The sequence below is a fragment of the Papio anubis genome, chromosome 18 (assembly GCF_008728515.1).
Source record: "Papio anubis isolate 15944 chromosome 18, Panubis1.0, whole genome shotgun sequence".
Lineage (NCBI taxonomy): Eukaryota > Metazoa > Chordata > Mammalia > Primates > Cercopithecidae > Papio > Papio anubis.
Window position 1 is genome coordinate 20,478,215 of NC_044993.1, and position 15,748 is coordinate 20,493,962.

At 40.1% G+C, this 15,748-nt stretch overlaps 1 protein-coding gene across 2 annotated transcripts in view; it reads right to left on the minus strand.

Moving 5' to 3' along the window:
- Positions 1-15,748, minus strand: part of SNTB2 (syntrophin beta 2) — a 111,372-nt gene that overhangs the window by 23,418 nt on the left and 72,206 nt on the right. Inside the window, exons 3-4 of one of the 2 annotated variants that reach the window (XM_003917102.5) lie at positions 13,657-13,867; positions 7,988-8,130 (exon numbers count right to left, since the gene is read on the minus strand). In XM_003917102.5, coding sequence (XP_003917151.1) covers positions 7,988-8,130; positions 13,657-13,867 — 354 coding nt within the window. The remainder of the gene's footprint in view (positions 1-7,987; positions 8,131-13,656; positions 13,868-15,748) is intronic. The other variant, XM_021932105.2, reaches the window with a different exon arrangement.

Below are 15,748 nucleotides of genomic sequence, written 5' to 3' on the forward strand. Positions count from 1 at the left end.
CTGGGCTCAAGCGATCCACCTGCCTCGGCCTCCCAAAGTACAGGAATTACAGGCATAAGCTACCACTCCTGGCCTCACTTTTTATATTTTGCCTATTTTAAAGAAGTATTAAGTAGATCTGTGTAACAGAACAAAATACTACCTCATTTATAAGGATTCACTCACCTGACAATGTTTTCTATAAAGGATTTTTAAAAATTTGGTGAGGAATGTACATCAAAGAGAAATAAATAAAATCTCTTTAATATCTAGCTTAAAAATAGCTGAATTTTAACATCTGCTTCAGCATTCTATTGTAGTATGCAGTCATAGCCTCACCTAGATATGTAGTTGGAAAAGGGAAGAGTATTTTAATAGCCCATTCAGATGATGTGGATAGCCTTCTGTCCACAGAACCAAAACTCAGCAAGTGGTTTCATAAAGATTAATTGCAACGTGGAATCTGAAACCTTATCAACAGTTTCTGTATCATGTTTACATTAAAAATCAACTGGTTTCCCTTGAAATTTCAATGGATCTTTTTTATGCGTGCATAATTTTGCAACATCATTTATTATTCATTTGGAAAAGTATTTGTTCACTGAGTTACACAGATTTTCCATGTTAAAAATGGTTCATTATAAAAGATGAAAAAAAATCTCATTTGATATTACCACTACAAGCTCACAGTAGCAGATATGAGTTTTCCAGCATTCTAATTTTTGCTTGAAAGCTACAATTTTATCATTGGCAACTAATACTGTCAGTGTTTTCCTTAAGTTACAGACTCATTTTGGTGATCTGACAAATACCCAAGTCTGACTAAACGTGTTTGTCAATCGGTCATTCTTTCAAGAAAAAATGATGTTTCCATGAAAAAGCATGGAGTTCAGCTGAGAATTCAATCACACATGTGCTTTTCCTTGAGACAACAGTCATTCTTCAGTATGTAGCAGAAGTGCTCCATGAGTACTTCCCATTTCATCACACAGAATGTTACAAAGATGGGCCGGGCGCGGTGGCTCAAGCCTGTAATCCCAGCACTTTGGGACGCCGAGACGGGCAGATCACGAGGTCAGGAGATCAAGACCATCCTGGCTAACACGGTGAAACCCCGTCTCTATTAAGAAATACAAAAAACTAGCCGGGCGAGGTGGCGGGCGCCTGTAGTCCCAGCTACTCGGGAGGCTGAGGCCGGAGAATGGCGTGAACCCGGGAGGCGGAGCTTGCAGTGAGCTGAGATCCGGCCACTGCACTCCAGCCTGGGCGACAGAGCGAGACTCCGTCTCAAAAAAAAAAAAAAAAAAGAATGTTACAAAGATGAATACTCAAGGGTCAAGATTAAATAAAATTAATATTTTTTACTATTTCAGTAGAGACATTTTGAAGTTAAACTGGCATTTTTTTCCCTCTGCAAGTCCACGTGGGGACAGATACAATGACTCCCAATACAGTTTGGTGCCAACTGCCTTGATTCATGCTAAGGTGCCAGCAATTTTACCCACCCTCAGTGCAAATGCCAACAACATGAAAAAAAAGCAAATGACATTTTAGTATTACTATGAAAACAGCTTTGAACTCACAAGGCCTCTGTAAAGGGAATCTTGCAGAGGTCCACGAAGTATACTTTGAGAACTGCTTTACTGAGCTGATTCCCAAAAAACCAACATGCCAATTAAACATCAGCTACCTTAGAAAGAGTTAAATAAATTTCAAAATTACTCTACATATGATCCAAGTAAGACAAAGTGTTGGGGAAAGCAATAGATACTTTATCATATTCAGTTTCAATGCTAATCCCAAAACAGACATTAAAAAATATAAAGTCTAAGAGAATTTTTTCCTACAGATTTCATTATGAAATATTTGGCAAAGGGAATCTAATTCAAACCAGATGCTGGACTCTTGCTGAGCAGCGGTTGGTTGGGAACACTGCTAAAAGGCCCCCCTTTTGTGGAGAGGCCAGATGAGTTCATGCAAAGGCATTTTGGCAGCTTTTGCCCCACAAGTCCCATAAGCACAGCACTACTCAATATTCCACATTCTAAAGTCACCACACTTTTTTTTGAGATATTTTTTCTCTTCCAAAGAAAGCTTATAGGAAAAGACAACAAAATCCATATCCTGAAAAATCCAGAGCTCCTATAAAACCAGTGTCTTTCTACCTGTGTCGTGTATCTGGCTTTAATCTCAAGAAATGTGTAAAATAAAAAGCCTCTTCATTTATCACTTTCATGCCTTCACTTATTCCTCATTGGCCTGAACTACCAGCTATTAAAATCCATGCACATACAGAGCTTTGGTTTCGAAGAATCTGTAAATGTGCAAAAATATAAATGGCAGCTCATGGTTAATTTACGTTACTCTAAGGATGTTATTTGATTTTGAAGTACAATCAACTCTTAATTTTTCAGGGTTATCTACTTTGTTTAACATAATAAAGATCCTTAATTTCTTTTCCTTACCTGTGTGTTTATGTAATCCTTTTTTATTCTGTCTCATACACATGTAAGAACATGGTCCAAAGTATTAACAATAGAATTAGGGAAATTAAACATTCAGCCCTTTCTCATTATTCGTTTAAATCTCAAATGTTCTCTTTCCCCTACATTAAAAACACTTTCTGGCCTTGCCTCCCTCTGCAGGATACCTCCTGGTCTGGTTTCATCTTCTGGTCTCTCTCAGGGTTACCCTTTACCCCTCTCTGGTTGGTAGAGGATGATTAAGCCCCACTTAATTCTATTGTGCAGTGACTTCAACCAATTCTACCTTGCCAACATGGCCACATGGAAAAACTAAACCTTTCATCTGTCTTGTTTATTCTAATCCACCAGTACTTCCTGAACAAGGAGTAAAGAAGCCCTGTTGTTACATTAATTAAACTTATTAAGAAACAACATGAATTAATTAAACTTATTAAGAAACAACATGAATTGGTATGGTGGCTCACACCTGTAATCCCAGAACTTTGGGAGGCGGGGGCATGAGAATTGTTTGAGCCCAGGAGTTTGAGACCAGACTGGGCAACACAGCAACACAGGCTAAAAAAATTAGCCTGGCATAGTGGCTTATGCCTATAGTCCTAGCTACTTGGGAAGCTGAGGTGGGAGGATGGCTTGAGCCCAGGAGTTTGAGGTTACAGTGAGCTATGATCCTGCCACTGCACACTCTAGACTGGACAATAGAGTGAGAGTTCATCAGAAAGAAAAAAAGAGAAGGAAGGAGGGAGAGAGGAAGAGAGAGGAGAAAAGAAAGGAAAAGGAAAGGAAAGGGAAGGCAGGGAAGGGGAAGGGGAAGAATAAGGAAAGGAATAGAGAAAGGAAGGCAGTCTAGGAAGCTCTATATGACCCACCCATTTAATTAATGGTGAGTTCAATTTGCATGAATGAGCATGTTTGAATTCCTCACCTTTAATATGAAACTTTGACTATCTGTAAAAATTGGTGGCAGATAAAAAAACTGCTCCTTTTCCTTTCTTTTAATTTTTTAGAGATGAGAGGTCTCACTATGTTGCCCAGGCTGGTCTTGAACTACTGGGCTCAAGTGACCCTTCCAGCCTCCCAAGAAGCTGGGATTACAGGCATGTGCCATGGCACCCAGCTAAGAGCTCTTCTTTTTTCCTTTTTTTTTTTTTTTTTTTTTTTGAGACGGAGTCTCACTCTGTCGCCCAGGCGGGAGTGCAGTGGCGCGATCTCGGCTCACTGCAAGCTCTGCCTCCCAGGTTCATGCCATTCTCCTGCCTCAGCCTCCCTAGTAGCTGGGACTACAGGCGCCCGCCACCACACCCAGCTAATTTTTTGCAGTTTTAGTAGAGACGGGGTTTCACTGTGTTAGCCAGGATGGTCTCGATCTCCTGACCTCGTGATCCGCCCGCCTCGGCCTCCCAAAGTGTTGGGATTACAGGCGTGAGCCACTGCGCCTGGCCAGAGCTCCTCCTTTAACAATGACCAAATTAAACTAATTATTATACTTTTTTTTTTTTTTGAGATGGAGTCTCACTCTGTTGCCCAGGCTGGAGTGCAGTGGCATGACCTCAGCTCAATGCAACCTCTGCCTCCAGGGTTCAAGTGATTCTTCTGCCTTAGCTTCCCAAGTAGCTGGGGTTACAGGCGTGTGCCACCACGCTGGGCTAATTTTTGTATTTTTAGTAGAGACAAGGTTTCTCCAGGTTGGTCAGACTGGTTTCGAACTCCTGACCTCATGATCTGCCTGCCTCAGCCTCCCAAAGTGCTGGGATTATAGGCATGAGCCACCGCACCTGGCCTAATTATTATGCTTTTTACAAAGAATTCTTCTTGGGCATAATTTTCATTTAATAATAAATATTATAATTAAAGCAGCTAACACTGAGCAGTTACAATGTGTCAGGCACCATTCTAGGCAGTTTATTAGTATTAACTCATTTAATACTCACACCCACCCTACCTCATTAGGGTACACTTAACAAATGAAAAATATGTGTCACAGAAAGGTTCAGTAGCATGCTACCACTTAGTATAACATTCAGTTTATTATGAAACAGTCTCTCTTTTCAATCTTGTTGGGTTTAATTATTTTATTGAAATAACTGAATTATTAAAATATAATTCACATACCATACAATTTATCTCTTGAAGTACAACGGTCTTTCGTATATTCAGAATTTAGGAACCATCACCACATTCAATGTTAGCAAATTGTCATCATCTCAAAAAGAAATCCTGTACCCATTAGCTACCTCCCCCTGTCAACGGTTAATCTACCTTCTGTCTATCCTGGGTTTGCCTATCCTGAACTTTTCATATAAATGCAACAATACAGTATGTGGTTGTTCGTGTCTGGCTTCTTTCACTTAGCATAATGTTTTCAAGATTCATTTACATTGTAGTGTGTATCAGAACATTATTGTTTTTAACTGCAAAATAGTATTCCACTGTGTGGATATGTCACATTTTATTTATCCATTCATCAGTTGAGGGACACTTAGGTTGTTTCCACTCTTAGGCTATTGTGAATAATGCTGTTATGAATGGTCATATGTAAGTTTTCATGTGGACATAAGTTTTCATTACTCTTGGGCATAACTTAGGAATGGAATTATGGGTCACAGCGTAACTCTACGTTTAGCTTTTGAGAAACTGCCAGACTGCCTTGCACAGCAAGTATACATTTTACATTCTCACCAGCAGTGTATAAAGATTCCATTTTCTCCACATCGTTGTTCACACTTTTTATTTTATCTGTCTTTTTAATTATAGCCATCCCAGTGGGTGGGAAATGATATCTCACTGTGGTTTTGATTTGCATTTCCCTGATGGTTAAGGATGCTGAACATCTTTTCATGTTCTTATTGGCCATTTGTATATCTTCTTTGGACAAATATCTATTCATATCACTTTCCCATTTCTTTTTTCTTTTTTCTTTTTTCTTTTTTGAGAGGGAGTCTCGCTGTCACCCAGGCTGGAGTGCAGTGGTGAGATTTCAGTTCACTGCAACCTCCACCTCTGGGTTCAAGCAATTCTCCTGCCTCAGCCTCCCAAGTAGCTGGGATTACAGTCCACGCCACCATGCCTGGCTAATTTTTGTATTTTTAGTAGGGATGGGGTTTCACCATGTTTGTCAGGCTGGTCTTTTAACTCCTGACCTCAGGTGATCCACCCACCTTGGCCTCCCAAAGTGCTGAGATTCAGGCATAAGACACTGCGCCCAGCCCTGTTTCTTAATTGTGTAATTTATCTTTTCATTACTGACTTGGATAATTCTTTTTTTTCTTGAGACAAGAGTCTCACTCTGTCACCTAAGCTGGAGTGCAGTGGTGCAATCTCAGCTCACAGCAACCTCTGCCTCCCATATCCAGGCGATCCTCCTGCCTCAGCCTCCTGAGTAGCTGGGATTACAAGTATGCAACACCACACTGGCTAATTTTTATATTTTTAGTAGAGATGGGGTTTCACCATGTTGGTCAGGCTGGTCTTGAACTCCTGACCTCAGATGATAGGCCTGCCTCAGTCTCCCAAAGTGCTAGGATTACAGATGTGAGCCACCATGCCTGGACAAGAATTCTTTATATATTCTAGACACAAGTCTCGTCAGAAATATGATTTTGAAATATTTTCTCCCATTCTGTGAGTTATTTTTTCACTTTCTTGATGGTGACATTTGAAGCACAAGAGCTTTTAAGTTTCTTAAAGTCAAATTTATCTATTTTTTCTCTTGTTAACTGTGCTTTTGGTATCATATCTGAGAAGACTCTGCCTAACCCAAAGTCATGAAGATTTACTATATTTTATTCTACGAGTTTTATAATTTTAGCTCTTAAATCTTGTCTATATCTTTTCCCTACTTGCAAATTAATACCAGTGATAGTACACACACCACCCCATCTCATTCTTTAGTACCAAAGTGCTTTGGTGGTCCATGCCTAATCTACTTGATAGCCAAGAAATTATTTGCTTATGGCATTATAATTTCCAGTATTAAATAAAAGCTCATCTATGGAATGTGATAAATTTCTGCTTCATGCTTCCAGGTGCACACATTTAAAAAAGAATAAAGCTACCTTCCTTGCATTCTATGATCAGAACCAAAGTGTAAGCTGATTCTACAAAATTTAAACTTAAGAGATCTCCAGAGCCATATTCCTAAACTCTAAATCTTTGGAAAATATAAATTTATTTGCTCTAATTATAATTACTAAGACATGGTCACATATTTTTATAGGATTACCATCAAGTTCCTAATGTAATCATGACAGAGAAACTATAACTTAAGTAAAGAATTTAATTCAACTAAGATTTATTGATAGCCTCCTACATGCAAAGCATTGTGGGAAGTGCTGAGATGACTAAATCAGAGTTCTTGACTTCAAGGAGGTTATAATTTAGTGGGGATTAAAAAAACCAAATATTAAGAAATTTACAATAAACAATACTGTATATTTTATTTTATTTTTTTAAAAGAGAAACTGATAATTAAATTCAGTCTTTCTGCAGGACTATTCTGTCCTGAAGGAATTAATGAGGGCATACCTCCCTAATACTGAGGCTCAGCAAATCCTTTATTTCATTTTGTGATCTAGGAGCTCCAGCTCTAAATTACGGAGATACTACTGGAAGCCTATGTGAAAACGATTTTTTTTAATAAAAAGAATAATATATGTAAGGGAAGAATAATATATGTGGTAAGTTAAGGAAATCTTTTAAAGTGAAACTTTTCCTGTAATGCAAAGAATACTCTGCCTTACATGAATCTTTGTCTCCTCAAAGCAGGAAAACCCCACTATTCCCACTGGGATATTCCAGATAGTTTCATCATTTAGCTCTTTTGACTACCAAATACTTTCCCATGACACTCTTCTTTAATGTGTAGTTTTTGAGTTATATCAACACCTGATTATTTTATAAGTCCAAAAAAATTTGAATTTGGGTATGTTTTCTAGTTTCTCAGTTATGATCCCTTAAGATATCTTGGCTCCCAAGTCTAAATTTCTCTATTCTTTTCCCTTTCAGCCCTCCATATGTGGAATGCTAGAAACACCCTGTGGCTTCAGGTCAAATCAATGGTTATTTCATAGAATCAAAATGATGTGTTCTTACATTAGAAAGAGAAGTTGAACAATATTTTGGCTGAGTTGTGTGGTTTATCCACAGTACCACATTCTGGTTTAAATGATTTCATCACTCAGTCAAAAGGCTGCCACAATTTTCAGTGGTTTTCTAGTCACAGTCAATAAAATAAAGAAAAAAAAAACCCTATAATCTTCATGACTAAGCAAGTCTTAAAAGGGAACAGTTAGGAAGTTTCTTTGACAACTTAAAAGGTACACACAAAAATGCTCACGAAAAAAACAATTTATTCTGAGCTAGCAGCTGCAAAATGATCAATAAGGTTGTAAAACAAAAAATTTTTGTCTGCATCCGCTACTTAAATGCTCTTTTAGGCACCTAAGATAACAGAATTCACTTTAAAATTCCTTTGTAGATTTAGAGTAGGATAAATATTTTATTTCCTTATCTTTAGTCTTACTTACCTTGTGGCAACAAGTGGGTAGCTGTGGCATGGTGATGCCCAGGCATCTCTTGTCCATGGCATACAGTCATAGAGCAGCAAATCCTTCTCAGTCACAGCCATGAGGACAGGTCTCCATTGCTGTCTTCCACCATCTAGTTTTGCCTGTTACAATGGAAAAATTCAGAAATCAGGGCTAACTATAATGATATGTCTTTGTAAAAGTTCCTTCAGTGATGGCCTAACACAATGGGTCTCCATGTTGTTTTCCCAACCTGATGGACTTGACATACAGGAAACATCTCACCAAGTTTACACTGGTAGGGACTCTCCACTGGGAGGTGTGAAGTGGTGTGTGTATTAGAGTTATAAACATTATCTAGTGATACAACACAGTTTTTCCCCATTCCATAATAACTGAACATTGCCAATTCTGTTTTTTCTTTTATTGAGATAGGGTCTCACTCAGCTTCCCAAAGAGCTGGGATTACAGGCATGAGCCACACATCTGGCCAATATTGTCAATTCTAATTAAATATATAGTAATATGTTCAAAATTATAAGTTTCAATGTCTGATGTGTAATATCTTCTAAACATAGGACAGAAACTCCTACTACCAAGTAAGTCTGTATAATGTAAACATCAAAGTTTTTGATCAAGACTTACAATAAGAAATATAGTTTACATTGCAACCCAATATACGCATACATAGATAGTTGAATAAAATATTTTCCAAATAACATAACTCTCTTATTTTGTGCAATGTAATCTGTTAATGTCTATTTTTTTTTTTTTTTTTTTTTTTTTTGAGACAGTCTCGGTCTGTCGCCAGGCTGGAGTGCAGTGGCACAATCGCGGCTCACTGCAACCTTTACCTCCTGCCTCAGCCTCCTGAGTAGTTAGGACTACAGGTGTGTGCCACCACACCCAGCTAATTTTTGTATTTTTAGTAGAGATGGGTTTCACCATGTTGGCCAGGGTGGTCTTGATCTCCTGATCTCATGATCCACCCGCCTTGGCCTCCCAAAGTGCTGGGATTACAGGTATGGGACACCTTGCCCGGCCCGTCTATTGTATTTTTTTAAAACGCAGATCATGATTCACTATGTCGTTTTTTTTTTTTTCTTTCTGAGACGGAGTTTCGCTCTTGTTGCCCAGGCCGGAGTGCAATGGTACAATCTCAGCTTACTGCAGTCTCAGCCTCCTGGGTTCAAGTGATTCTCCTGCTTCAGCCTACTGAGTGGCTGGGATTATAGGCATATGCCACCACACCCAGCTAACCTTGTATTTTTAGTAGAAACAAGGTTTCTCCATGTTGGTCAGGCTGGTCTCGAACTCCTGATTTCAGGTCATCTGCCCGCCTCAGCCTCCCGAAGTGCTGGGATGACTGGAGTGAGCCACAGCGCCAGACCCACTGTGTGTGTGTGTTTGTTTTGTTTTGTTTTTTGAGACGCAGTATCACTCTGTTGCCCAGGTTGGAGTGCAGTGGTGCAATCTCGGCTTACCGCAACCTCTGCCTCCTGGGTTCAAGCAATTCTCCTGCCTCAGCCTCCTGAGTAGCTGGGACTACAGGTGCATGCTGCCACGCCCAGCTAATTTTTTTGTATTTTAGAAGAGATGGGGTTTCACTGTATTGCCCAGGCTGGCCTCGAACTCCTGGGCTCAGGCAATCTGCCTGCCTCGGCCTCCTAGAGTGCTAGGATTACAGGCGTAAGCCAATGTGCCCAGCCTCACTGTGTTGTATTTTTAAAAAATTATTATTAGCCCAGAACTTAACAGCTTAAGAAAACACTTAAACTATGTTCCAAGAGTTCTCCATTGTATTTTATTTATTATTATTATTATTATTATTATTATTATGTTTTTAGACAGAGTCTTGTTCTGTCACCCAGGCTGGAGTGCAATGGCAAGATCTTGGTTCACTGCAACCTCCACCTCCCGGGTTCAAGCAATTCTCCTGCCTCAGCCTCCTGACTAACCTGAGATTACAGGCACCCGCCACCACGCCCACCTAATTTTTTGTATTTTTAGTACAGCCAGGGTTTCACCATGTTGGCCATACTAGTCTCGAACTCCTGACCTCAGGTGATCCACCTACCTCAGCCTCCCAAAGTGCTGGGATTACAAGCATGAGCCACCGTGCCTGGCCCATTGTATTTTAGAAATTTATGTTTCAGCTTAGAAGGTTGCATTGAATTTACTTGTATAATGCTCAGTTATCTCTAAAAATGTTTTAAACTTCAGGAAAACAACTACTATTTATCCATACTGTCAAGGATCCAAGGCCAAAAAGCCAAAGACTATATTCAAGAAAAGCCCTGTCATGATCAAAACTTTTCCCTCCTCAGGAGACCTCTGAGCAAGGACTGTTTAACAACACTGTATTTTAACACTGATCCTTCAGCTCAGCACCACTGACAGCTTCAAGGAGAATTCAAATTGACGAATCACTTATCTCTGAAAGTGTTGCCTTCAGAGCCCTTTTCACGTGCTTTCCTTAAGGACTTCTGAAGGTAATCTGGACATGAGAACCTTACATCTATAATCTGAAAGTGGCCTGAGTGGTTTGGTTCTGTGCTATAATATCTATCACTGGGACTCTCTTCTCCTAGGAGTTTGAGACCAGCCTGGGCAACACAGTGAGATCCTATCTCTACAAAAAATAATTTTAAAATTAGCCTGGTGTGGTGGTACGTGCTTGTAGTCCTAGCTACTCAGAAGACTGAAGTGGGAGGATTGCTTGGGCCCAGGAGGTTGAGGCTGCAGTGAGCCATGATTACACCACTGCACTTCAGCCCGCGTGAAAGAATGAGACCCTGCCTCAAAAAAAAAAAGTAGAGTGGAATGGTGGTTCCCAGTGGCTGGAGTGAGGCGTAAATGGGGAAAGTGAAGATGTTGGTCAAATGGTACAAAGTTTCAATTAAACAGGATGAATAAATTCTGATAATCTTTTGCATAGTATGGTGACTATAGTTAATAATAATATATTGACCGGGCATAGTAGCTCACACCTGTAATCCCAGAACTTTGGGAGGGTGAGGCGGGTGGATGACCTGAAGTCAGGAGTTTGACACCAGTCTGGCCATCATGGTGAAATCCCATCTCTACTAAAAATACAAAAATTAGCTGGGTGTGGTGGCATGTGCCTGTAATCCCAGTTACTCAGGAGGCTGACGCAGGAGAATAGCTTGAACTTGGGAGGCAGAGGTTGCAGTGAGCCAAGATCGCACCACTGCACTCCAGCCTGGGCGACAGAGTAAGACCTCATTTCAAAAAAATAAATTGCGTATTTCAAAATACGTTAAAAGAAAAAATTTTAAATGTTTTTACCACAAAGAAACGATAAATATTTGAGGTGATGGATATGTTGATTAGCCTGATTTGAGCATTCCACAATGTATACATGTATCAAAACATTATATTGTATCCCATAAATATACATAATTATTTGCCAATTAAAAAAAACCACTGTGAACATGGAAATTAAACAAAACAAACAAACAAACAAAACAAAAACCAATATAACCAGTTAAAGGGTAAAATCAGTCACATAAAAATTAGTATCAATAACCTAGGAGGCGGAGCTTGCAGTGAGCCGAGATCGCGCCACCGCACTTCAGCCTGGGCGACAGAGCAAGACTCCATCTCCAAAAAAACAAAAAGAGAAATATCCCCTACCCTCTGAACTCTCACTATCTAAACTTAGGAACTGATGTGAACCTTTGGATAAATCCCTTACTAACCAAAGTTTTACTATTTACTGTCAGAAACTTAAGAACTGAATATATGCAGATAATGTTGATATCCTTATCTGATCTACCTGGACATAGGAGCCAAAGGATCTGGACAGTGCATGTGTGAAAGGACCCAGCTAATTTTTTTTTAGTTGTTAATTTTTTGTAGAGATGGGGTTTTGCCATATTGCCCTGGTTGGTCTCAAACTCCTGGTCTTAAGCGATCCTCCCACCTCAGCCTCCCAAAGTGTTGGTTTTACAGGTATGAGCTACCACATCCTGCCTCATATTTTCTTTTTATTTGCATAAAGAAACTCTCAAAAGATTCAATAGAAAGGAATAAGAGTTGTTACCTTCCCAGGGCAAAGGGCATAACAGGTGGATAGGTAACAGGAATGAGGGCAAGACTTTTCACCTATTAATTTTTTGTTTGATTTTTCAACCATGTGAATGTGTTACCTTTTTAAAATCATGAGGATTTTGAACAATGCCAGAAGCACAGAACAATTACCATTCAATTCAAGTTTTCAACTAGCATATAAAATATAGAAACAATGATAAACACAACTAAAATGTTAAAATTTTCAAAGTCATAAGTACTTATACCATGACTTTCACTCATTTATTAGTTATTCTAATTATGCTTTATAGAAATGATCACTGTACTAATATTACATTCTCATTATAATTTTATTTGAAATATTCATAAAAAGTTGAGAAGTGGCAAAAAATAAAATAAAAAAATTACTCTTGCTGGTGACCAAACTTGGCCCCTGAATTACCACAATTACTTGGTACCACCAAGATCACCAGGCACCACCACAGATCTACCACATCAGAACTGCTTTGAGGACAATATCCTCCTCAAATAAATAAAATCAACCTGGACTTAAAAAAAAAAAGTTAGAACTATGTTGGGGTGGAAGGTGGGAACCAGTGGGAAACTGTACTTAAAAAAAAAAAAAAAAATCAAAACTGAAAGAACAGAATCCTTCCTGTGCTGATTCTGCTGTATTTGGGAACCAGTTATTTAGTCCACTCCCTGGCCCTTTGCACACACAACTAGGATTCAAAACCTAAGTTTCAAAAAGACTCAAAAGCAGTGAAAAACAGAGCTAGCACTTAAACACTCATCTCTGAACCCCCTAGTCCAGTCCTTTTTTTTCAAGCCCCTCTAGCCTAGCTGATGGTGAAGAAAAAAGATGTAACATAATGTCACATAGAACTTTTACTCTCCTTTTGTCAAACCTGGGATCTAAAATAACTTGGGCTTTCAAGTTCTTCTTTTCCTTTCACTCAACATCTACTCAGGCTTTCTTGTTTCTTTTTTTTTCACTTTTCAGTTATGGAAGACAATTGTACCTCTGTCTAATTGTAAAATCGTTTGTATATTTTATACTTTTTCCAGAGCAGGGGAATCAACTACAGCCTGCTGCCCCTAGAAGCTCTTCTAGTCAGGAACAAGGGTTGGGAAACTATGACCCCTGGGCCAGATCCAGCCAACCACCAGTTTACTTGTTTTTGTAAATAAAGTTTTACTGAAACGCAGTCACACCCATTCATTTTCCTATTGCCTATTACAGTTGTCTTGCTACAACAGAAGAATCAAGTAGTTGTGATGCTATCTTGCCCTTTACAGAAAAAGTTAGCTGAACCTGATCTAAAATCATGAAAATTATCCTCTGTCATTAAGGATAGAGATGGTAATAAGCACTTCTTTTTAGTAACAGTATGATAGTGATTACTATGTCAGTTACTTCTGGTTGAGTGGATAATCAGCAACAAATAGCCAAAGGTAGAAGGAGAAAAAGGGAGGTGAAACAAAAGACCGAAAAACAAAAGATCTGCAAGTTAGATATCCAGGACCTAACTGCATGTTAAGTATTACAGATATCTAAAATGAGGATCCATCCTGGCTCTGAATGGGAACCATGTGATACCTGCCTCCCAGCCTACCTGTTCTGCCAGCCAGGCAATATGCTTGACCTCTTTACTGCCTCCTGCTGTACTGGTTGCCCCAAGCATGGCGTTGAGTTCAGCCAACACCTGTGGGAGGAGAGCCATTATGTTGGTGTGGATAGCTACGAACCAGGAGTGTGCTGTGGCTGTATCTTTGCAGCGTAGGATCAACGTGTTCCTGCTATCAGGAGAATGTAGCTCTATCAATCTGTGTGGAAAAAGAAAAAAAAAAAATGAGCTAGGACAGAAGTCACCAAACCTGCCAGGTTTAAAATACATAACTGCAAATCTATTTTAACTTAGCATTTTCAAACACATCTGTATACTCAAATAAAGATACTTTCAGGCCGGGCGCGGTGGCTCAAGCCTGTAATCCCAGCACTTTGGGAGGCCGAGACGGGTGGATCACGAGGTCAGGAGATCGAGACCATCCTGGCTAACATGGTGAAACCCTGTCTCTACTAAAAAATACAAAAAACTAGCCGGGCGAGGTGGCGGGCGCCTGTAGTCCCAGTTACTCGGGAAGGCTGAGGCGGGAGAATGGCGTGAACCCGGGAGGTGGAGCTTGCAGTGAGCTGAGATCCGGCCACTGCACTCCAGCCTGGGCGACAGAGCGAGACTCTGTCTCAAAAAAAAGATACTTTCTCGGCCAGGCACAGTGGCTCACGACTGTAATACCAGCACTTTGGGAGGCCAAGGCAGGCAGATTGCCTGAGCTCAGGAGTTCGAGACCAGCCTGGGCAACACAGTGAAACCCCATCTCTGCTAAAATACAAAAAATTAGCTGGGCATGGTAGTGGGTGCCTGTAATCCCAGCTACTCAGGAGGCTGAGGCAGGAGAATAGCTTGAACCCGGGAGGTGGAGGTTGCAATGAGCCAAGATCACACCACTGCACTCCAGCCTGGGTGACAGAGCGAGACTCCGTCTAAAAAAAAAAAAAGAAAAAAAAAGATACTTTCTCTTAATTCCCTAGAGCTCAATTCCAAAGAAAACAACATATGGAAAGATAAAAATCAGAGGCCGGGCGCGGTGGCTCACTCCTGTAATCCCAGCACTTTGGGAGGCCAAGGCAGGTGGACTGTCTGAGATCAGGAGTTTGAGGCCAGCCTGGCCAACATAGTGACATCCCGACTCTACCAAAAATACAAAAAATTTAGCCGGGCGTGGGGGCAGGCGCCTGTAATCCCAGCTACTCGGGACGCTGAGGCAGGGGAACTGCTTGAACTAGGGAGGTGGAGGTTGCAGTGAGCCAAGATCCAGCCTGGGTGACAGAGCAAGACTCTGTCTCAAATAAATAAATAAATAAATAAAATATATTAAAAAATCAGAAAGACCAACTTGGGCTAGTTACTGAACCTGAGAAAAAATTAAAGAAACACCAACTGCTGGATCTGTCGTTTCAGTGTTAAAGTAATAAGCTGAGGGAACTTACTGTAGTCTACAGTAGATAACTTTGCCTTAATTTCTATGTCTAAGAAATGAAAAGCATGCTTGCTGAACCATATTAGGCACATTGAAAAGAAGGAACTGATACTCTTTTAAACATTTAGGAAATTCTGGTATAAAGTAGTGCCAGCTTAAAAATGTGTACTGCCAAATAATGAACTGAAATTTACATTATGTGAAATAAATAGAAAATTAGCAGCCGGGCATGGTGGCTCACGCCTGTAATCCCAGCACTTTGGGAGGCTGAGATGGGCAGATCACCTGAGGTCAGGAGTTTGAGACCAGCCTGGCCAATATGGTGAAACCCCATCTCTACTAAAATATACAAAAATTAGCCACGCATGGTGGCACATGCCTGTAATGTCAGCTACTCAGGAGGCTGAGGCAGGAGAATCGCTTGAACCCAGGAGTCAGAGATTGCAGTAAGCCAAGATCGCGCCACTGCACTCCAGCCTGGGTGACAAAGTGAGACTTCCTCTTAAAAAAAAAAAGAAAAAAGAAAATTAGCAGATTATTACTCTTTATGAAAATTTAGAACTGTGTTTGGGTACTTTTATGTGATAACTCATCCAGTGAGTTATGGTAGAAAAATAGTTAAGGGATCAACACTATGACTGTTCTGTATTAGTTAATGCTCACCAA